The following is a 22433-nucleotide window of genomic DNA, read 5'->3' as shown; positions in this document are numbered from 1 at the left end:
TTTTTAGGTAATTTCAAGATTAAAAAAAATACTTAAGTGGAACTCTACTCAACAAATAAAATTGGTTGACACTAAAATCAATCATTTTATCTTTTTTTTTCTCAAACCAAGAACTAAAAGCAATAAAAATAAATTTTTGTATTGAAATTAATTTTTTAAAATTTTAAAAAATCTAAATTATATAAATATATTATTTTTAAAAATAAAGAATCTAAGTATATTTTTCATCAAAAATATGAAACGCTACCAATTTTTTATGTCATTTTTATTTCAGTCCTTTTTATCCTAATTCTACCATTACTTAAGAAATAGAAAGTGAACTCTAAAAATAAAAATAAATTAATAAAAAAAGAGCTGTGAATCCACAATAATTCATGAGTACGTAAACAATGTTAATCTACAATAATAACGTCGCACCTTTTGGTATTTTCTACAATTTAGTAGTATATTATAGTATTCAACAAGTAATTATAGCTACACCTACATGTTTCATTTTATGTTAAAAAACTTTTGATTTGATCTATAGTGGAGCGCAGACGAAAGAACTAATGACGTTCTAAGCAGGTTATTAGTTTAAAATAAATAAATAAATCCGGAATTGTGAGCTTACCATGTGCCTGAAAAACCTTATTCTGCATCATCTCAACCGGCATATGGCTACCGGTTCAGGGTAGTTATGTTAGGTCTTCATATTTGCCGCCGCAAATAAATCTTACCATGTGCCTGAAAAACCTTATTCTGCATCATCTTCAACTGTAAAATGCAACATAAAAAACCATACAAAATCCCGTCCTCCTTCACTCTTAACAAAATAAGGTTACTTTTTTTATATACCTAAACCGAAAAATCATTCTCTATCAATAACCATGGATCTAGATCTCCAAAATTTGGCTCGCTTTCTCCAATCCCTTAACACCCCTCATTCAATACACCAAGGAAGGCAGCTCCATATTCTCTTCTTCAAAAAGGGTCTCATACAATCTACTCTTTCACTAGCAAACCGCCTTCTGCAAATGTACACTAGATGTGGCAGCATGACCGATGCACACAAACTGTTCGACGAAATGCATCACAGAAACTGTTTTTCATGGAATACCATGATAGAGGGCTACATGAAGTCCGGGAATAAAGAAAGATCGATTCAGTTGTTTGATATGATGTCAAATAAGAATGATTATTCATGGAACGTGGTCTTTTCAGGGTTTGCAAAAGCTGGTGAAATGGAAATTGCTCGGAGGTTATTCAACGAGATGCCTAACAGAAATGGGGTTGTATGGAATTCGATGATCCACAGTTATGCTCGAAATGGGTCACCAAGAGAAGCTGTTAGGCTATTCAAGGAATTGAATTTGGACCCCTTGGATAAATCATGTTGTGATACGTTTGTGTTGGCTACAGTTCTTGGGGCCTGCACTGATTTGGGTGAAATTCAATGTGGCAAGCAAATACATGCCCGGATTTTGATTGATAACATGGAACTTGATTCGGTGTTAACTAGCTCGTTAATTAATTTGTATGGAAAGTGTGGTGATTTGGATAGTGCACATTGTGTTTTGAATAGGATGGAGGAGCCAGATGACTTTTCCTTATCAGCATTGATCACAGGTTATGCGAATCATGGTAGAATGAATGATGCTCGAAGAGCATTTTATAGGAAAAGTAATTCGTGTGTTGTGGTATGGAATTCATTGATCTCAGGATATGTTACCAATAATGAGGAAATTGAAGCATTTTTACTCTTCAATGACATGCAGAAAAAGGGACTCAAAGTAGACTTCTCTACACTTGCAACCATTTTGAGTGCCTGCAGCAGCTTATGCAATTCTCAACATGGCAAACAAATGCATGCTTATGCTTGTAAAGTTGGATTGATTTGTGACAATGTTGTTGCTTGTGCTTTCATTGATGCATACTCCAAGTGTGGAAGCCTGAATGATGCTTGTAAATTATTTAGTGAGGTCAAAACCTATGACACGATTTTGCTCAACTCCATGATCACAGTGTATAGCAATTCTGGTAAAATAGAAGATGCTATACAGATCTTCAATACAATGCCTAGTAAAAGCTTGATATCCTGGAATTCAATGATAGTGGGTCTCAGTCAAAATGGTTGTCCAGTTGAGGCATTGGATCTTTTTTACACGATGAATAAACTAGATTTGAGGATGAACAGGTTTAACCTTGCTAGTGTCATCAGTGCTTGTGCTAGTATCTCTTCACTTGAACTTGGTGAACAGATTTTTGCTAGAGCAACTGTTGTTGGCCTTGATTCTGATGAGGTCATCTCTACTTCCCTAGTTGATTTTTATTGCAAGTGTGGATTTATTGCAATAGGAAGAAAACTATTTGACACAATGATGAAATCTGATGAGATTTCATGGAATTCAATGCTGATGGGGTATGCTACAAATGGTCATGGATTGGAAGCGCTAACATTGTTTAATGAAATGAGGCATGCTGGTGTCAGGCCAACTGAAATTACATTTACAGGGGTTCTATCTGCCTGTGATCATTGTGGATTGGTTGAAGAGGGATGGAGATGGTTTAATATAATGCAATATGACTATCATATTGATCCAGGGATTGAGCACTATTCTTGCATGGTTGATCTTTTTGCTCGTGCTGGTTGCTTGGAAGAAGCAATGAATTTAATAAAACGTATGCCTTTTGAGGCAGATGCTAGCATGTGGTCATCAGTTCTAAGAGGTTGTATGGCTCATGGAGAAAGGGATCTTGGAGAAAAGGTGGCACAGCAGATCATTGAGCTCGATCCTGAGAACTCTGGGGCTTATGTGCAGCTATCTAGCATATTTGCCACTTCTGGAGACTGGGAAAGCTCAGCACTGGTTAGAAAGGTAATGCAGGAGAGGCAAGTACAAAAATACCCTGGTTACAGTTGGGCTAATTGTTGAATACATTATTCAGATGGTGGTACTGGTACATAATCATAGGACTTTCATCTTCATGAGGTGAAACAACCTATCTGTTCAGGTTTGTGGATATTTTCTTTGAATTCAACCACACTGATTTGGTGGTTTCTTTCTTTACTCATTTTGACAACTCACTGAATATTATAAATTTTAGGGAAATTATGTCGTTTTGGAGATGCCATGGTTTCACAATTACTACACATCAAGATTCTTCATTTGTATTGACAGGAGAATTGTTCATAAATCAGGTTTATCTATTGATGCTACAGTCTCTAAGGTTATTCAGAGTGGTGAATGGATTTGGCCTAGTGAAAGGACTGCTGAAATTGTTGAAGTGCAGAGTGCTACTTGTGTATTGTTCTCCCTAAAGCTGAACAGGAAGGTAAAGTTACTTGGAAGCCCTCTGCTAAAGGCATTTTCTCATCAAGAAGTGCTTGGTATCGTGTCATGCTTAAAGAAGAAGAGTTGATTGGCACAAGCTCATATAAGGGTCTCGGCATGTACCGAGATTTAGTTTCATAACTTAGCTTGCAGTTCCTAAAAAACAGCCTACCTAGTGTAAGCAAGTTAGGATGGGGAGAGCTGTGAACACAGATTGTCTCCTGTGTTTTGGTATCGCTTTTGAAGACTGAGATCAATCGTTTTTGCTTGCGCCTTCTCTTAGACAATTTGGAAGTCTATTCTGCAGTTATGCTGCATCAATCAGAATGCTCAAGACTGGAGTAGTGAGTTTCAATGGGCTAGAGCAGATGTGCAGAAAAAGAGCTTTTTAGCAATTTTGTTTAAGACTGGCTTGGTGCTCCACAATTTATGGAGTTCGGAAGGCAAGGACCGGTAAGTTTCATAATGCTCCTCATAACTCTTGAGGATGACATCATGTGGATTGTACATATTGTCAAAAGCAGTTGAAGGCTGTAATAATTGGCAACTCTCGTAGGAGACTCTTAGTTTTAGACATGTTTGGTCTACAAGGAGAATTTTTCTTTTGGTTTTGTAACCTGCATTGGGCTCTGCCGTTTAGTTTTTCTTCGATCAATGGAGCTTTCATTAAAAAAAAAGAACAAAAAAAAAGATTCTTCATCTTTGAGGGAGGGTGACTTTCAAGAAGCCACACAATGGATTCCTCACCGACAAGCGCCATTCTGAACGGGAGCTTTCGGAAGCTGATACCAATGACACCAACAAAGATTAAAGCTTGAAGAAAGCCACCATGTGCTACCCCAATGTTACAGGCTTCCTCACTTGCTACTGCGTTGATTGCACAAACCAAACATTTTTTATTTGGTTCCTCATCATACTTTTTTATTTTTATTTGATAACTCTTTAATTTCAATTCTTATTATTTGATAACTCTTCAATTTAACTTTATATTTCATTTCACTCAACCAAACAAGAAAAAAACAAAAGAAATTAAAAAGATATATTACTAAACGCATAATTTTATTGTGATAGCCTAAAATACGAGTTTGATATGTTAATTTGGAATTAATCAAGATTGATGTAATATAATTTTTTTTTTCAGTTTCTAAACATTTTTTATATATATCTTTTAACAATTTATTTTTTACATTTAAAATGAAAAGAAAAAAAAATTATATACAATAAAATGAAAAGAAAAAAAATACTCGCCGACTCTTTTAGATTTTTTTTAAATAGAAAAAAAAAGGACTTGAACCCCCGATAAGGTGACAAATTGAGATACCGCACCAGCTTGCAGAGAAAATTAAAAATTCCCAAATACTTAGCACTACAATTCCGAGATTGACATGGCGAGTATGTATTGGTTAATTTGCCGAACCGAAGCCCATACACTGTAGACAAAAAAAAAAAAAAATGCTTGCTTTGCTTGCAGTTAAATCGCGCAAAGCCTCATCATTATACCCATACTTCTCGAGGAGGAGGAGTAGGACAGAAGCAGTGCCATATAAGTTGATCTTTATACTTTCTCCAGTAGATTACATAACAGTAGAAAGAAACAAAGTGCACACTTGATGTTTCACGGCAGCACCTGTATGTGCACTTTAATAAAGCAAATTCATGGAATTTCAAGAACCTCACTTTCTTATTACTCATACCTTATGGACCACTGTTTCTCATTAAACTCATTGAGCTTTGCAAGAATTACCCATGCCCATTTATTAAAAGTTGGGTTTGATAATTCTGGGTAATCGGTGCCTTGATTTATACTCTCGCACTTTGGCAATGTTAATGATGCTTTGAAATTGCCTGATGATATAAGTAGCAAGAATATTGTATCTTGGAATATTTGCTTGAGGTGGTTGTTGAAGCTTGCTCATTTGGGTCTGGCATGTTCGGTGTTTGATGAAATGCCTGAACGAGATGTTGTTGGTTGGAATTCGATGATTCCAGGCCATGCTTCATGTGGGTATTTTGATCATGCATTGGAAACTTTTCGGGAAATGCAAAATTTGGGTGTGAGACCAAGTGGGTTCACTTACTCAATTCTAATGTCCGTGATGTTTGGTGTTCTGCATGGAAAGTAAACTGATGGTAGCATTATACGGGGTTTGGGTGCTTCGAGTGTGGTGCCTGGGGATTCTTTAATTGACGTGTATAGGAAGCTTGGCTTTTTAGATTACGCTCTAGGGTCTCTCAAAGGCAGGGTGAGAGATTATTTGTTAGTATGGTTGTAGTTGTTTTTAAATAATTTTTTGTGTTAAAATATATGCTAATAATATTTTTTTTATTTTTTAAAAATTATTTTTAACATCAGCACATCAAAACGATTTAAAACATATTAAATTTTAATAAAAAAAATTATTTTTTTTAGGAACGCGGTTTGCACCACGTTCCCAAACGCATTTTGAGTAAATGAATGATATGGGTTTATTAACAGCAAGATTCTTTAAATAATTAATTTTATTTTTTTAGATTTTTCTTTATAAAGGTAAAAAAAAGAGATTATACTAAAAAAAAAAACATATGCTTTTTTTAAGAGCTCTTGCATCAATCTCACTAGGTTAAAATAAATTCATCCTCAATTTCAGTTTTCTATTAAAACTTCTCTACATCAAAAATATTTTTTTATATGTGGATCCATTATAGGTCTCTAATATCTTTATGCTGACCACCTCATACACACTAGTTTTTGAAAGATTTTTTATTAAGAGGAAACCTTCTCATACCTTTCTATATAAGCACGTCCTATTATGTAATATTTTCTAGTTATGATTGTTTTGCAACATACAACAAAGCAAAATAACCAACAAGAATTATTAGGCTATGATCCTAATTGACGTAGATGAAAAGAAGAATAAGAGGTTTGTTAGAAGTCAAAATATTCGAAACATTATACATATAAGTTTTCCCTTCAAATACAAAAAGAAAACTAGAAAAGCATCATAATAAAGAATAAATAAAATAAAATATTTTGAGGAAAAAAATATTTTTCTGAAAAAGCTCACGCATGAGTGTGTTCTCGACAATGGAAGAGCTCGATGTTATCTCTTGGAATTCATTGATTTCAGTATGCTGTAAATCGGGATATCCATAGAGTTGGCATTGGGTAAGTTTTGTTTGATGAGATCCTTGGGGGCATTCACCTAATGTTTTCTCAGTTTCTGTAGTGATTACTTCCTGTTCAAATTTGCGAAATTCGGAGAAGGGTGAGGGGATTTTTGCTCTGTGTCGAAGTGTGATTTCTTTGTAATAGCATTATATCAAATGCCGCTATTGACCTGTTTTCCAAATGCAACAGATTGGAGGATTCAGTTCGACTTTTTGAAGAGCAGGGTCGATGGGATTCTACACCATGCAATTCCATGATTTCAAGCTATGTGTACTGCGGCTTGAGGGAGGATGGTCTCCGACTTGTTGTGCTCCCCTTGAGGGAGGATATTAGGCCTGCCGAGTTCACGTTAAGCAGTGTTCTACACTCTATTTCCTTTCTTCAGTTGGAGCAGGGAACACAAGTCCATTCCTTGGCAGTCAAATCAGGTTTGGAGTTGGATGCTATTGTTACCAGCTAGCTGGTGGAGAAGTACAGTAAATTTGGTTTCATTGACTGTGCTATGAGAATCTTTAATGAGATGATTCCAAGAGATTTGTTAGCTTGGGACTTGGGTTTGACTCATAATGGTAGGGTGTATGAGGTCCTGCAAACCTTTAAGGAACTACTCAGGAGAGGTCTGCCACCAGATCAAATTAATAGCACTAGCTGAGATTCTGTTAGCCTGCAACTTTGGGGTTTCTATCAATGAAGGAATGGCCATATTCTTGTCCATGGAAGGAAGGTATGGGGTTACACCAAGCAATGAGCATTATGCTTGCCTTATGGACTCGTTGTGTCGAGATTAGACTTGATCAAGCATTGAATGTTGCAGAATCAATGCCTTGTGAGCCTGGTTCCTTAATCTGGGAATCAATACTTCATTCTTGTTCGATTCATGGAGACCTGAAACTCTCTGAAAGAGTAGCAGAGAGGTTGATGGAATCAGAACCAGAGTCATCCCTACCGTATTTGGTATTGGCTCGGATAAACGAAGGGGTCAATGGGAGGCTGTGGTTCGAGTTAAGAAAGCCGTGAAAAGGGAAAGGATGTATAAGGTGATTGGATGCAGATGGATTGGAGCAAAAACCATTCATTTACTTTCAAGGCAGACCAGTTACAGCATCACCTCTCGGAAACAGCAGGATCCAAATTTACGCTAAGGTGCAATATTATGATTTAAAAGTATATTCTTTCTTTTAAAAATTAAAGTTTTAGCATAAAGTAATTTTATAGTGATTATGAAGTAAATATCTTATTTGTTATTTTATATATCCACTTAAAAAAATAAAAAGATATAATTAGAAAAGAAAAATTCTAGATGGAAATATTTTTTTCAATTACTTTTATATATATATTATTTTGAAATAACTAACAGTAAAATTTTCTTTTATTAAAGTCTTTCTCATATCTCGTGTACTTAAAGCTAGAGTTTAGGCTTTGTACTACAGCACGTTGGGCTGTATCGAATTACCCTTCCTAGTGGACTCAAGTTGGGCCTGTGCCTGTAAACTGGGCTAAGGCCTTTTAATGAATCAAAACTCCAATGCGAAAAAAGAGAGCATCCCTTCAAATAGCTTTTGAGTTTTTCAGCGTATCTCAAAATCTTTTGTTTTCCTTTTGGCTAAAAGGTTAGGGAACTTCTTGAATTATTGAAAAAATATCATTATTTTTTAAGGAAAATGATCTATTTTGTCCTTATGACTTTTTAATCTATTCTTATATTTTTTAATTGTGCTTATTTAATTTTTAAATAAAAAATCATATATTCTTTTATTCATATTTTCCATTTAAATTAACAGAATAATCGCACATGTTATCTTTTGATGTAAAAAATATCCTTAACTCTAAATATAGTAAGTAGCTCATATGTTTTTATATTTTAAATAATGTCTCCAATAAATCTTTAGATGTATAGTTGTATCTTCTTTTTAGTTAGATCCCAAATAGGTCTTTTTGCCATAATTTACTATTCAAATTAATATATTTATGCATGCTAATTATACTTATATTATTATTATAATTTTTAAATTCAAACAATTCTTCTCTTAATAACTTCAAATAAAATATGAGACAAATATTTAATTTGTTCTTTTTGTATGTTTAATAAATATATGACAAATAAACATATTTAGAATACATCTTAAATCCTAATAAAACATATTTGTTTCATATTTTAAAGATATTGTAGGTAGTTTTTTTTTATAGAAAAAAATAATTGAAATTGTGATACATCATTTAAATTAACTGGAAATTTTCAAGTGAATTAATTGGATATGACTTATAAGTCTAATTTTTATATGAATTACCCTCTCATGGATATTTTAACTAAAAATATATGAGTTATTTATCTTCTCAAGAGTAAGGGGTATTTTTATATCAAGATACAAGTGTGCGTGACGTGATGTTAGTTTGGATGAAAAATATTAATGAAAGAATATATTAGAAAAGGGATTAAAAAAGTATGATTAGAGATTGGAAACTCACCTCATTACATAAAATCATTCCCCCTAGTTTTTAGACCAAAATTGCATGTTACTAAACTCTAAACAGATTATTTAATTTGATTTAGTCGATCATCAAATCAAATTAGTTTTTTAGTCTTAATAATTTATCCATCTAAACATAATTTAATAAATAAACTAGTTTATTTTCTCATGATTACAAACGTAAAAAACATCATCAAGAGCGTGGAGAATTTTTTGCAATACTATAAACTTGGGTAAGAAAATAAATCTTTAGATCTTTTATCTTAGGACATAAGTTTCCAATAAAATATATAAGAGTTAACTCGTGAATTGATTTATTCAATATGTTTAAAGGAAATTGGATGATTATTTTATAATTTTAAAAATTAATGTTGAACGGTAAAATCAAAAATAAAAAAGGATATCAAACCATGTAAACTTTTTAGACCAGTAGTTTAGGATATTAAATAAAAAATATTATACATAAAAAAAATAATAAAACTTAATTTTTAGCAAGTCTAACATCTAATAATAAATTGTTATTATTATTATTACCACTGTCATTCTTATTATTATTGCTATTATTATCATTATTATTACGCTATCACTATGAGAATTACTAATTAATAAAATATAAATATAAATATAAAAAAATCCCAACCATTGCCATTCCTGCTCATAAATGGTTGTGTCAATATTAAATGGCAATTGAGCTCGTATCACCTTGGGTGCGCAAAAAGAACCAAATTAACCTTACCGGTAAAATAACGGGGCATCGATTATATTTTCTTAAAATCATAAAATTTACAAGAACTACCCTTTTTGGCCCAAACACAACTGATGTGATAAAAAGGAGCACTAACGGGTGAAGAGAACGCTGCGTGGCTCACGCTCAGCCACGTGGTGCCCACCACATGCCGACGAATTCACCCTGACATGGCGTCGGTTTGGAATCTGACTATCTGACTACCATTCGGTGTCAATTATTATTACCGGATTCCTCAAGCTTCAAACTAAAAATATGAGAATTTCTTTCGTAATATTGCCTTTTTTTAATTATTATTATTATTATTATTATACATATATTTTTCAGAGAAATCAAGTTAAAACTCTTTTTTTAATAATATTTATTTATATATAAAAAATAAGCTTATTTATGTTTTGTTCTGAAGCTCAAGAAAAATGCAAAAATATAGAATGATTTTGGAATAACCACTGGCCTGTTATTACACTCAAATAATGAAATTTTGATTCACTGTGCACGCTTGAAAAGACTCCATCACATCAATGCTGAACTTAAACCTCAACAACCTCAATAAATGGTTTTATATATATAGTTGGAAATATATTGCTATTTCTCCTATGTAATTAATTGAAGATTTTCTCAAGTAATATCACGTATTAATTATGATTTTTAATAGTATTTGATAATGTGTGTATGATATTAATATCATAATACACTAAAAATATCCACAAAAGCTTCCTTTAAAAATTAATAACTTTTGATATCTGTGAAAATTTTTATAGTTGTACTCAAGAAAGATAATTTTTTTAAAAAAAGATTTGAAAAAAATGAATTTTGCATATAAAATAATAGTACATTTTTTTCTAAATAAAGAATATATCATTTTATTTTCTATAAAATATGGTAAGAAAAAGTGAAGTAGTACTCCAAATTTAGTTTGTTTTTATGTTTTAAAAATATTTTTGAAAAAATTTAAAATATTTTTATTTTTTTCAAATTAATATTTTTTTAGTATTTTTATTATCCAAAGCAAATATAAACTTATTTATATTTTATTCTGAAGCTCGAGAAAAATGTGAAAATATAAAATGATTTTAGAATAACCACTAACATGTTATTACACTAAAATAACTGAAATTCTGATTCACTGTGCATAAATAAAAAGGACTCCATCACATCAATACAACCTCAACTGAAATTCTGATTCACTGTGCACACATGTAGCTCGAGATTGTTGATATATATATATATATATATATATATATATATATATATATATATATCCATTTACTGAGGTTGTTGAGGTTTAAGGTTGTTGAGGCCGCCGCATCAATGCTGAACTTAAACCTCAACAACCTCAGTATATATATATGACCTATATATATATATAGTTGGAAATATATTGTTATTTCTCCTATATAATTAATTAAAGATTTTCTGAAGTAATATCAGGTTTTAATTATGAGTTTTCAGCTGTTATTTAAAAATAAATATAGCCACGCAAACATTATCAACACTTCAAAGCCATACACAACTGAACCGCTGTCTCTGTATTATGGTTGTAATTAGAAGATATTTGATAGTGTGTATGATATTAATGTCATAATATGCTAAAAAAATTCATGAAAGCTTCCTTTTAAAATTAATAACTTTTGATATCTCTATGACTAAAGTGATATTGTGAAAAATTTTATAGTTGTAGTTAAGAAAGATAATTTTTTTAAAAATATTTTTAATTGTAATTTTAAAAAATAGATTGAAAAAGATGAATCTTTGCATATAAAATAATAGTAAAAAAGTTTATAAATAAAGAATATATTATTTTATTTTCTATAAAACATGGTAAGAAAGAGTGAAGGAGTACTCCAAACCCAGCCCGAACCATCAAATTTAGGATATCTGTTCAAACTTAAAAAATGTAATTGCTTTTTAAAATACTTTTTACTTAGAAATGTATCAAAATAATATATTTTTTATTTTTTAAAAATTATTTTTAATATCTATGCATAAAAATAATTTGAAATTACTAAAAAAAATATTAATTTAAAGTAAAAAAAAATAAATTTTTTTAAAAATATTTTTAAAATATAAAAATAAATTAGGTAAAAAAAAAAAACGAGAGAAATGGCAGGGTACCACTACTTCACGTGGGATTGTACCAGGTGATCTGTCACTTGCAGCGAGTCATAAACGTTCATATCTTCCCATCCTAGAGGACGTCTGACGATTATTAATCTCAGGGCAAATTCAAGTGACAGAGGCACACAAACACCTACTTCTCCACCCCCAGCATGATGATATATGTATCTCTCCAAATCATTATTCATTGCATTCCCTTCTTCAGTCCCTGTTCTTCTTACCACCATTTTAATTAACCAGTGGAAGAAACCGAAATAAATGAGAATAAATTGAACATACAGATTTCATCGGCCTGTCCGTTGCGTTACAATATGGCTGTTTGGCTCGCAAAATCAAGAACCATCACCCATCACTTAAAGAGAAAGGTGGGGTTCACGGGGATTTTTCACCAAGATCTTTGGACTTCTTCTTCTTCTTCTTCTTCTTCTTGCATGCAACCAGGACCTTTATCGTCAATATTTATCCCAGGGTTTCACGAGCATCAGTACTCAAGTACTCCACGTTTGTTTCCTTTCAACTCATCAATTTCCACCCGTTTCTCCCTTCATCGATTCAAATCCACCAAAGCTGCAAGCCAACTTGAACATCTGTACTCTACTGATGATGATGATCATGATAATAGTCAGGTAAATATTCTAATATTCAACTCTGCCTTTCTAGTGGATATTTTGTTTTGCTTTGTTTTCTTGTCTTTTGATCATGAAATGGTTCATTTTACCCACTTATGGAGTGTTGAGTACATAATACACTTCCGATTCACAAAAAGATGATGGCTCAATTGCTTGTGACTATATATGACAAAAAAAAAATGTCAGAGGGCATCTCTTACCAAAATATTATGTTTTTTCCTTGTCATGAACCGAAGTGTTAACCTTAGATTCTAGCAGTTTACAAACATTTACTTGTTCTTTGCACACCTATTTAAAAAACCAAAATAACTTACGATTTGGGAAGATATCATTTTTGTTTCTTTTCTCTTGTAGAGAGAATTCGACGACCCTCTCTCATGTAAAACATCTCCATATGCTTCTATCAATGGAATTCAATGATCTTCGAGGAATCACTCATCATGTTTTTCAAATTTTTACACACCACGTGCTTCTTTATTTTAAACCGATCTCTGGCAAGTGTATACTGCCAAGGTGTTACCCTTTTTTTATATGAGATCGACGTCTTTTTTCTTAAGTAATCATGCGCAAATACATTTTACGGTAGTTTTGAAAAGAAAAGAAAGGTTTCTGTTATTATTTTTTATAAGATGAACAACAATCAAGCACAATGTGTTTTGTCACATTTTCGATATCAGCTGCTTAGTAGGTGGCTACTTCCTTCTACCTTTCTGTTTTTCTGGAAGGAAAAGAAAAGGGAAGAAAGAAAAGTACCTAATCTCCGATTATCAAAGAATTAAGACGAAAACGATCTACCCTCTTCTGATTAGAAAACAAATCTATTCATCATCCTTCTTTAGGATAAGAGAAATGATAAAATAACATTTTCCTAATAAAGCAGAATAAGGATATATATGGACACGGATTTCGTATTTTTGATAAATGGGAATTTCTCATTCATGGGAAAAAAAAACCCACTAATAAGTAAATTAAATGATGGGGATGACGACCTAGCTACTGCGGTATTGGCAGTCCAAGCCATAGCTTCATAAAAAGGGGTCATTGAAGGTATTACCTTTCCTAATAATTTTTACTCCAAAATATCTGTCTCGAGTAGGAAGGTATTACCTATCCTCTTTATTAGAGGAGAAGGCAGCGGTACCATTCCTTTCCTTTTTGGACAATCGTCCGTTCCGGTTTTTACCTAATCCTTATCCTTCAAGCTTGTCCAATTATCATCATCAAGATATAACCTTGAGCTCTTCTACTATCTGAGTTCCAATAATCCCTATATTTCGGCTATCAAATTCACTGTCAGAATAGTGTTGTGCCGTATTTTGCAGAATACCCAGTGCTCATATACATATAAGGTGATGATGTTGCATTTTTTCGATGTAATGAGCACTGGCCAAGACATGATTTTCTGTCGTCGTAGTCGTCTTCATTTCAATTGAAGAGAATCACATGTTAAGGTCTTCTAATAAGAGATTATTCCTACATAGAACTAGTGCTATATTAAATTATAAAAACCTAGTTCTCTGCCTGATCACCTACAAGGTAGCAACCGCCCATCTGTCTAGTTGTTGTAGTATTTAAGATAGCTGATCGGCCTTACACATCCAGTTGGCATAACGTCTGCAATTCTATTTTCACCAAACAAGGTGAGATAAGGAAGACCGGAAGAGTCCTTATGTTGCCAAAAAGAAGATATACCCCTTCTTAATTTTTTACATGTATTAGAAAACTAGCACTTTCTATAACTCGGACTGAGATAGATTCTAAGCTGTCATGGGTCCCCAAAGTGCTTCTCTTTCAAAAAAAATCTTGGTACCTTGTAGAGAAACTACGGCATAGTTCAGTTCGACTCTCGTATCGTTTTCCATCAGTCCATCACTTGATCCGAGCCTAGATGGCACCCCTGTGTTGATTTCCGCCTCCTTTGACATTAACTGATCGGGCCTTGAGCTCTTAAGAGATTATTCCCTGGCTGAGCTCATTTCTAAGGTAACATCCACATATTGTTGTCAATAAATAAAGCCATTTTTTGTAATTGGTAGTCCTATTTTTTTTTTATTTACGTGGGTGTCCAGGCCAACTTGCACGCACCACGACTAATCTCACGGTCCACTGAACACCCTGCAAACCCAGTAGACATGTAAGGCACAATGGGGATAATAAACGTTCACACGAGGGCTCAATCCCAAAAGCAATAGAAGGAGACAAGCCCCTCCCACCACCAAGCTAAGACCCTCGGTGCATTGGTAATCCTATTTGCTTGGACAAGTAGAAGAAAAACCAAAAGAGAATAAAAAATAGTGGTGCTGATTGTTGAAATTGGAGATTGAGGTTGAGCTCAAAATGGGAATTGAGTTCCAGCAAAATTAGGCCTGGGGCTTGTGGGAAGGGTCCCTAATAGAAGTTTATTTTCATCGTGTTGACTCATTATCAAAAAATTAATAAATATAAATGAAAATATTAAGAGAATATTTTTGTCGGTAAATTTTTGAGAAATTTTATCGACGAAAATATTCCATCAGTATATAGCGAGATAATTATAGTGGGAAAAAAAATTATGATTTATCAATGAAATTACCGACGGAATTTATGCTATCGGTAAAATCCGTCAATAAATTCATTGGTAAAACTGTGAACACTGTTCATCATGTCAATTACAAAGAGAATCACTGACGAAATTTTCGGTCGGTATTTTTCAGAGAGCTCCAGAACTGTTCACTTTTCAATTGCACTGTTAATTGTTGTTCTTTACGGACAAAATCACCGACGGATTGAAAAGTCGTCGGTGTTATTTTGGATTTTCTGAAAAAATTCAATTAATTTAAAATTTTCATTTAAATATTACAGACGGAATCACCGACGGATTGAAAAATCATCGGCAATTGTTGGCGGTTTCTGAAAACTTTTTACGAAAAAAATTTAAATTAAATATTACCAATGGAATTACTGATGAAATAATTAAATAATATTAATATTTAATTATCCGTCGGTAAATCCATCTCTAACGCACCCTAATAAAAAGTCTGGATCCCTTTATTTCATAAGAGATAAACTCATTTCTTTTTCTTCTTCTTCACTATATGTAAAACACATCAATATCTATTTCTTTCTCTTCTTTTCTCTCCTCATCTCCTTCTCTTTCCCTCCATGCTCGGGATATGTCTTCTTCTTCTTTCTTCTTTTATCTTCTTAGTTTTTTTTAATTAATATGCTTTATGATTTTTTTTCTCTCCTTAGCTTCACTTGCAACTACATTAAGGTAAGATTTTTCTTTTTTCTTCTTTTTTCATGATTTTTTTCCCACAATATTTGTTTTTTATTTTATTTTTAATTTTTTTTGTTCTTAATAATTGTATAAATGTTGTTGTGAGAATTTTTTTTTTCATATAAGATCAATTTTTAGTTGATTTATTTATAGGGATTTTTAAATTTTTAGCAATTGCAACTTCATTTTTTTCATATGAATTTTTTTAGTTGAATTTATTTTTTCATTTTATTTATTTGTTGCAAATTTGTTTGAGTTGATTTTCTCTTTTTTTTTCAAGTATTTTGAGTATATATTATAGAGTGTTGATTTATGTTAATTTCATTATTTTATAATTTTATAAAATAATTTTTTAAAAATATTTTTATATAATTACCAACAGAAATTCCGTCGGTATATCCCTCGGTAATTCCTGGTAATAAAAAAATATTATTACCAACGCGTCTATTCCGTCAGTAATAATATACCAACGGATTTACCGACAGAAAAAACATTATCGACGAATAATTCACCGATAGATCATTTCTATTTATGATTCTGTCGATAATATAATTACTGATGAAATATGTGTCTTACACCAATAAAAAACTTCCATCAATAAAACTTTTAAATCTTATAGTAACGCTTTTAAGTCGTAATAGCTTTGACCCTTCCAAGTCGTAATAGCTTCGATCCATTAATCAAAATTGTACTGAGGAATTACTGCTAGTAAACTCCTTACACTATATATAAACCAAAACAAACTTGCAAAACTCTTCTTTTAGTCCATGTAGAACCACTATGGATTTTGAAAACTGAACTCGTGTTTCAATTATTACAAAATTGAATAGATATCTTACTGTTTTAGGGCCTGGATTTTCCTGGAGGGAAGGTCGCTTGCATATCTGAAATGAGATTCTTACCAGAGTCCGCTGGGAAGAGAATACCCTGTTACCGTGTTCTTGATGACAATGGAGAAATAATCGTGGGCAGCGATTATGAACAGGTATCTCTTTCCATCTAATGAAAGCAATTCACAGCCGTTGAATCTGGCCAAAAACTACATCATCTTGGTCGTAACAGCATAACGAGTTGTTTAATGTAGTTGCTTGTGTATGAAAATTTTGTCAGTTGTGCGAGGAAATTGCAGTGAAGATGTATACGAACATGGTGTCCCTTCAAATGATGGATACCATGTTCTACGAGGCTCAGCGCCAAGGAAGAATTTCCTTCTACATGACCTCAACTGGTGAAGAAGCAATAAACATTGCATCAGCAGCTGCACTAAGTGCAGATGATATCATCTTGCCTCAGGTATAGCATTTGCACATTGGATGCTTAAAATTTGCAGTTCCTGGCCAAATTATCATGTCACTCGTATTAAAGCAAGAGTTTGATCCATCTGATGCAATTTCAGTACCGAGAGCCCGGGATTCTATTATGGCGTGGTTTCACAATTGAAGAATTTGCCAGCCAATGCTTTGGAAACAAGGATGATTGTGGGAAAGGGAGGCAGATGCCCATGCATTATGGGTCTAAGAAGCACAATTTTGTCACTATTTCATCACCTATAGCGTAATATATCCATCCCAGTAGATATTTCTGAAATCTTCCGTGTATTTCTTATTGTTAATCAATGTTACGTTTGTAATGTCATCAAATGTTCTTGATAATTATTTATGCTGCTTGTCAGAACTCAACTTTCTCAAGCAGTAGGCGTTGCTTATTCTCTTAAGATGGACAAAAAGGATGCTTGTGTTGTCACATATACTGGAGATGGTGGTACCAGTGAGGTAACAGTACAAAAATCTCTCAAGCGTTTTTCCTTCTTCCTCTCGGATTTGTTTTTGTTTTTGTTATCTAATATTTAACTAATTTTTCAGGGAGATTTTCATGCTGCTTTAAACTTTGCAGCAGTGACAGAAGCTCCTGTGGTCTTTATCTGTCGCAACAATGGCTGGGCCATTAGTACTAATATATCAGAGCAATTTCGAAGTGCTATTCTGATCACTTATCTTCTTACGCTTTCATTTTTATTCTCAAGTACAAGGTCACCGTATGTTGCAACTTACTAGCTAGTAACTGCTAGAGACTCAGTCCTCGTCCACGTGCACCTAACTAATCACATTATTTGGACCCGAGTACACTAACCATTCAATGTTTTATGGTATTTGTAATCTTGAGTTTGGGTAAAAGAGTCTTCTTTGTTTAAGTAGTTTACCTCTAATGTCAACTGGAAATAGGTGTATAGTCATGGTCATGTCTTCCAATTGTTCTGAAAGGGAAAGTTGGAGCATCTTCTGATATTGTATTGTAAGCAGTAGATATGCTATATATCTGGTAAATGATTTTCATGCTTTTTTATATAGAATATGTTCCGCAGGCGATGGCATTGTTGTCAGGGGTCAAGCTTATGGAATCCGAAGCATACGAGTAGATGGAAATGATGCTCTTGCTGTTTACAGTGCAATTCACACAGCTCGCGAAATGGCCATAAGTGAGCAAAGGCCTGTATTAGTTGAGGTGAGATTGAACTTCCTCGTAGGATTTTCTTGCCAGCATCTGAGGCATTGATCCTTTCTAAACTTCATAGCAGCCAGAATACCTTTAATATCACCCTTGTAAATTAACAAGCAACAAATCTTCAGGCTCTTTCATATAGAGTAGGCCACCACTCCACATCTGATGACTCCACAAAGTATCGGTCAGTTGATGAAATTGAATACTGGAAAATGGTACGGAATCCTGTAAATAGATTCAGAAAATGGGTCGAAAGAAATGGCTGGTGGAGCGAGGAGGAAGAATCAGAGCTCAGAAGCAGCATGAAGAAGCAGGTAAAAGTTGACAGAACTTCCCGTATAAGCTTCTTCATTGTTCAACATGTTTTACTTGGCCAAAGTTTATATCAAGTTTTGTTTATTTCTTCTCGCAGCTTCTGCAAGTGATTCAAGTGGCAGAGAAAAAAGAAAAACCTCCACTCAAGGAGTTGTTCTCTGATGTCTATGATATTACACCACCAAATCTTCGAGAGCAAGAGAAACAACTCAGAGAAACCATCATTAGACATCCTCAGGACTATCCCTCTGATGTTCCATTATAGAATATCGGAGATATGCTGAGAAGATAAGAGATAGTTTCGTCAACACTGACAGCAAAGAAGCTTTAAGCCCGTGAGAAGCAACATGTAAGCAATAAAGGGATCCGAATACCGCATCTGTAAAGATTCCAACTGTTATGCTCGTATAATAATGCAAATAATTTCTCTATTTTAACTCGTGTTTTTTCACAAGACAGAAATAAGAAGAATCTGAGCACATTACAAGAAACGTACGTAGTCTGATGGGTTGCTTAACTCGAAGTTGTACACGGAAGTCCTCCAATGACCTCGCAATGAAATTAAAATAATAATAATAATAATAATAATAATAATAATAATAATAATTAAAATGGTAGTAAAAATTTAGGCAAATCCTGAACGTTTTGTCAAACTAAAATTAATTAATGAATTTTTTAAAAAAACCAAATTATCGTTCTGAACCTCCCAAAATCTCTCAATTAGTATTTATATGAAAAACATCTATATATGATATCATTGAAACATCTGAAGTATTATTTGACTTTCTAATTTAGCATGCACCTGAAGATGTTTTTAGCATCAATATCTAAACTTGAAAGAAAGGTGAATTTGAGTCAGATTTTGATTTTTAAAGCAACTTCCTTAGACTTTTAAGGGAATTTTAAGTTTTGAAGGAAACTTTTCGTGTTTTTGGAGGGAATTAAGATCTTAACCTATTTTTGGCGGGGTTAGGAAGCATTAATAGTCACATGGTCCTACCATTAAGGATGTGAATGCCATGGTCTCCTAACAAAAGGGCTAATTGAGAAATCTTTTACTTCAGGATAGCAAATTGAGAAATACTTTATTTTCACCAATAGTTACTTCAGGTTTTAATTTAAAAATCTCATATCATGTTGATTTCACTTTATTAAAATAGTGAGGAATTTGAGGAAAAATTAACTAGCAAGGGTGTCCCATACTTCTCTTGGCGTTGTAGCATCCTGAATATGCTCTAGCATATCTTCTTCAATTATGGTCTTCAAGACAAACATTGCTTTGCCAACTTTAATCTTTCACTTGCGCAAGATTCCATTTCGGCTGGTTATGTGTCTTCACTACCATTGACTACCTCCCCCGTGCCTTGCATGTAAGACATCATACATATTGTTAACCATATACTGTAATTTTAATTGTTAAGTTTCTTGATCCCTCCAACAATGTGAAGATCTCTCATGTCTGCTTCTATAAAATCAATTTAAAATAGTACTGTTGTTGAACCTGTGATTGACAAGTGTTGTCACTTTTTTAAGCTGCTGCTGCTGGCACTTCTGCTTTGTAGTGAGGCTGCTCTTGCATAGAAGGATGCTGCTACTGGAACAATCTGGGAGGTCTGCTACTGCCTCGTCCTGGAATTGATCAAAAACTACTTGTCCTGGAAAGGGTGGTATCTGCTATGCTGGTGTTGAAAAAGGGCGTCGTTGCTTTTGTTTTCTTTTTCCAAAAAACAAATTGTTGTTGCGTTTGTTTTACTGATGCTATGAGTTTTTGTTGCTGCAAAGGAGGATGATAATGCGTGGGGTTCTACTACAAGCTGCTGCTACTGCTCTTGTTTTTTTTACTTCCTTGGTCTTTTAATCAACCTAGGATACCAATTATTGAACAAAAACTTGAACAAAACTCACGTAAGTTTTTACTCTGAGAAAAAAAAAACAGACCTCGATCTAGATTTCTATGAAGCTAAATTCTAGCTGATGCTAAATTCTAACAAAAGCAGACCTCGATCTAGATGTACTTCAATAATTATCATAGATTCAGGCTAAATTCAAGGTGAAAGTGGACAATTGCTCTGGAAAGAAAGAATATAATTCAACGGCTAATGGAATTCCAATGAAAATTTTGTTCTACTTTCTAAAAGCAGGTGCCTTGTATAATCATTTGTCAACTCTATGTCCATCTTTTTTTCTTGCTCCCCACTTCTCGGGTGCTTTTTGGTTCTTCGTCCACTAGCGTGTTTCTAGCAATTTCAAAGGTGATATTATGCAAACAAGAAAATGTGATGAGCATATAAAGCCCGGAGACATAAATCAGCGTTGACTACACGGAAAAAGCTTGATAATCTGATTGTAATTAATACCCTTATTTGAGAAGATCTTTCTTTCTTGGTGAGTATAGCGTAACAATCACATCCAATATCAATTTGTAATGAACTTTGAAAGAGAGACAGATATCAAATATCAATGCGGGAGAAGACACTTTAAATGGTTCCTGGGATGGATCCTTCCAAAACGAATTAAAAAAAAACCAGGGATTCCCTCAACAATCGACAGTCCATATACACCAACATTGTGGTAGGTACTGTTGTATAGTCTACCTTATAGTAGGTTTATCTTGACTGCTACCATGCATTGAGCTGGCGCCTAGCTTGGTAACTTGTTAAGGTTCGCAGTCAGGAGACATAACAGATATGCTTTGAGCAACTATTGGGATTGCATTGCCTGGCTGGAATCTTGATATTTTCGTAGTTGTTCGACCCTATCAGAGCCTTGATGACCAAGTGGTCATGAGTTCGAATCTCACCATCCCTATTTATTTGATAAAAATTAAGTACAAGGTAAAAGTGAGCATGTGCAAGTTTCAAGCCCAAAGGGCTTTTACTTGAGGAGACGTGTTAAAAAATAATATAAATTATATCCTGGGACCTCACCTAACAGCTTAAACTTTTAGGTTGAAATGGTTCTTTGACAGACTCTTATCCATATATACCAAAGTGAGTACTTCTGCCATGATATTCTCCGCATCCTCATAAAGGTTGGTGGACTTCTAAATGCGCTGGAAAAATGGAATGATTATTGTATGGGGATAGAGCAGGTTGTGCGCAACATCAAGATGAGAAACTAGCGAATGCTCGAGTTATGCAAATTATCATTTTAGCAGACAAATCAATTATGAATAGCTGTAATTAACAAATACTCTCGGCAAATAATATGTTTACTCCATGATAAATGGTATCTCTCAAGTTAACATATCTGAATGGCGAGCATATTTTCAGTTTCACTAGTTCCCTTGGATAGGGTACACGAATATTGCATACTATATGAACCATATCAATCTTAATGTTGACATTTATTTGTGATGCAGACTGGAAACCGAAAGTTTTGAATATTTGAGCAAGCATATTACACTATTAAATAAATAGTGATATGATCCAAATAAATTATGTTAAATTGTTTATTAGATGTTTTTATGAACAAATAAGATATAGATTCAAGAAGAAACCTAATTAGGCTAGATTAACATTTTAAAATTGAGATAATAAGAGATTTAATTGTTGAATTGGGTTCAAATTTTTTTCAAGTAATTTTATATGCAGCTGTTTTAAAAAGAGCTACTTTTTGAAATTAGATTTAAAAGTTGTTGTTTAGATTAATTTTGTTGTTTTTCTAGGATATTTTAGATTTATTATTTTTATTTTAAATTCTATTTTAATCTCCTTAATGTTTTCAAACTTTAGGTTATTTTATAGTAGAGCTAGATTTTACTAACTTATTTAAAGGTCTTATAAATGTCTTGAAGAGAACAACTATTATATACTTAAATTTCAAAGAATAAAAATATGAATTTACATCTACAATATTTTTTATTTATTAAAATTAATGTATTTTATGTGCTATTGTCTTCGTATTAGGTTTTGTTTGCATCAATCTGTATACCAAAACAC

The 22433-nt window shown here is 33.2% G+C and overlaps 2 protein-coding genes and 1 pseudogene across 4 annotated transcripts; all 3 read left to right on the top strand.

Annotated features, from left to right (window-relative positions):
• The first annotated feature begins 614 nt into the window (after positions 1–614).
• Positions 615–4298, top strand: LOC133691617 (putative pentatricopeptide repeat-containing protein At1g77010, mitochondrial). Of its 3 annotated transcripts, none has more exons than XM_062112198.1 (2): positions 615–2991; positions 3179–4298. In XM_062112198.1, the coding sequence occupies exon 1, from the start codon at positions 867–869 to the stop codon at positions 2910–2912; it is 2046 nt and encodes a 681-aa protein (XP_061968182.1). In that variant the 5' UTR covers positions 615–866; the 3' UTR covers positions 2913–2991; positions 3179–4298. The 3 variants fall into 3 exon arrangements, with proteins under 3 accessions (XP_061968182.1, XP_061968181.1, XP_061968180.1); XM_062112197.1 differs by having other exon boundaries at positions 3159–4298; XM_062112196.1 differs by having other exon boundaries at positions 3085–4298.
• A 340-nt stretch (positions 4299–4638) lies between these two features.
• LOC133690458 (pentatricopeptide repeat-containing protein At1g43980, mitochondrial-like) lies at positions 4639–7621 on the top strand (annotated as a pseudogene).
• Positions 7622–11843: 4222 nt separating this feature from the next.
• On the top strand, positions 11844–18929 carry LOC133691965 (2-oxoisovalerate dehydrogenase subunit alpha 1, mitochondrial-like). The gene is made up of 9 exons (XM_062112599.1): positions 11844–12416; positions 16526–16663; positions 16789–16971; positions 17075–17232; positions 17351–17450; positions 17541–17652; positions 18041–18180; positions 18306–18491; positions 18590–18929. The coding sequence occupies exons 1-9, from the start codon at positions 12102–12104 to the stop codon at positions 18755–18757; spliced, it is 1500 nt and encodes a 499-aa protein (XP_061968583.1). The 5' UTR covers positions 11844–12101; the 3' UTR covers positions 18758–18929.
• The last annotated feature ends 3504 nt before the right edge of the window (positions 18930–22433 follow it).

Source organism: Populus nigra, chromosome 4 (assembly GCF_951802175.1).
Source record: "Populus nigra chromosome 4, ddPopNigr1.1, whole genome shotgun sequence".
Classification (NCBI taxonomy): Eukaryota; Viridiplantae; Streptophyta; class Magnoliopsida; order Malpighiales; family Salicaceae; genus Populus; species Populus nigra.
The sequence above is the reverse complement of the archived record's forward strand: the minus strand, read 5'-3'. Positions and strand labels throughout refer to the sequence as shown.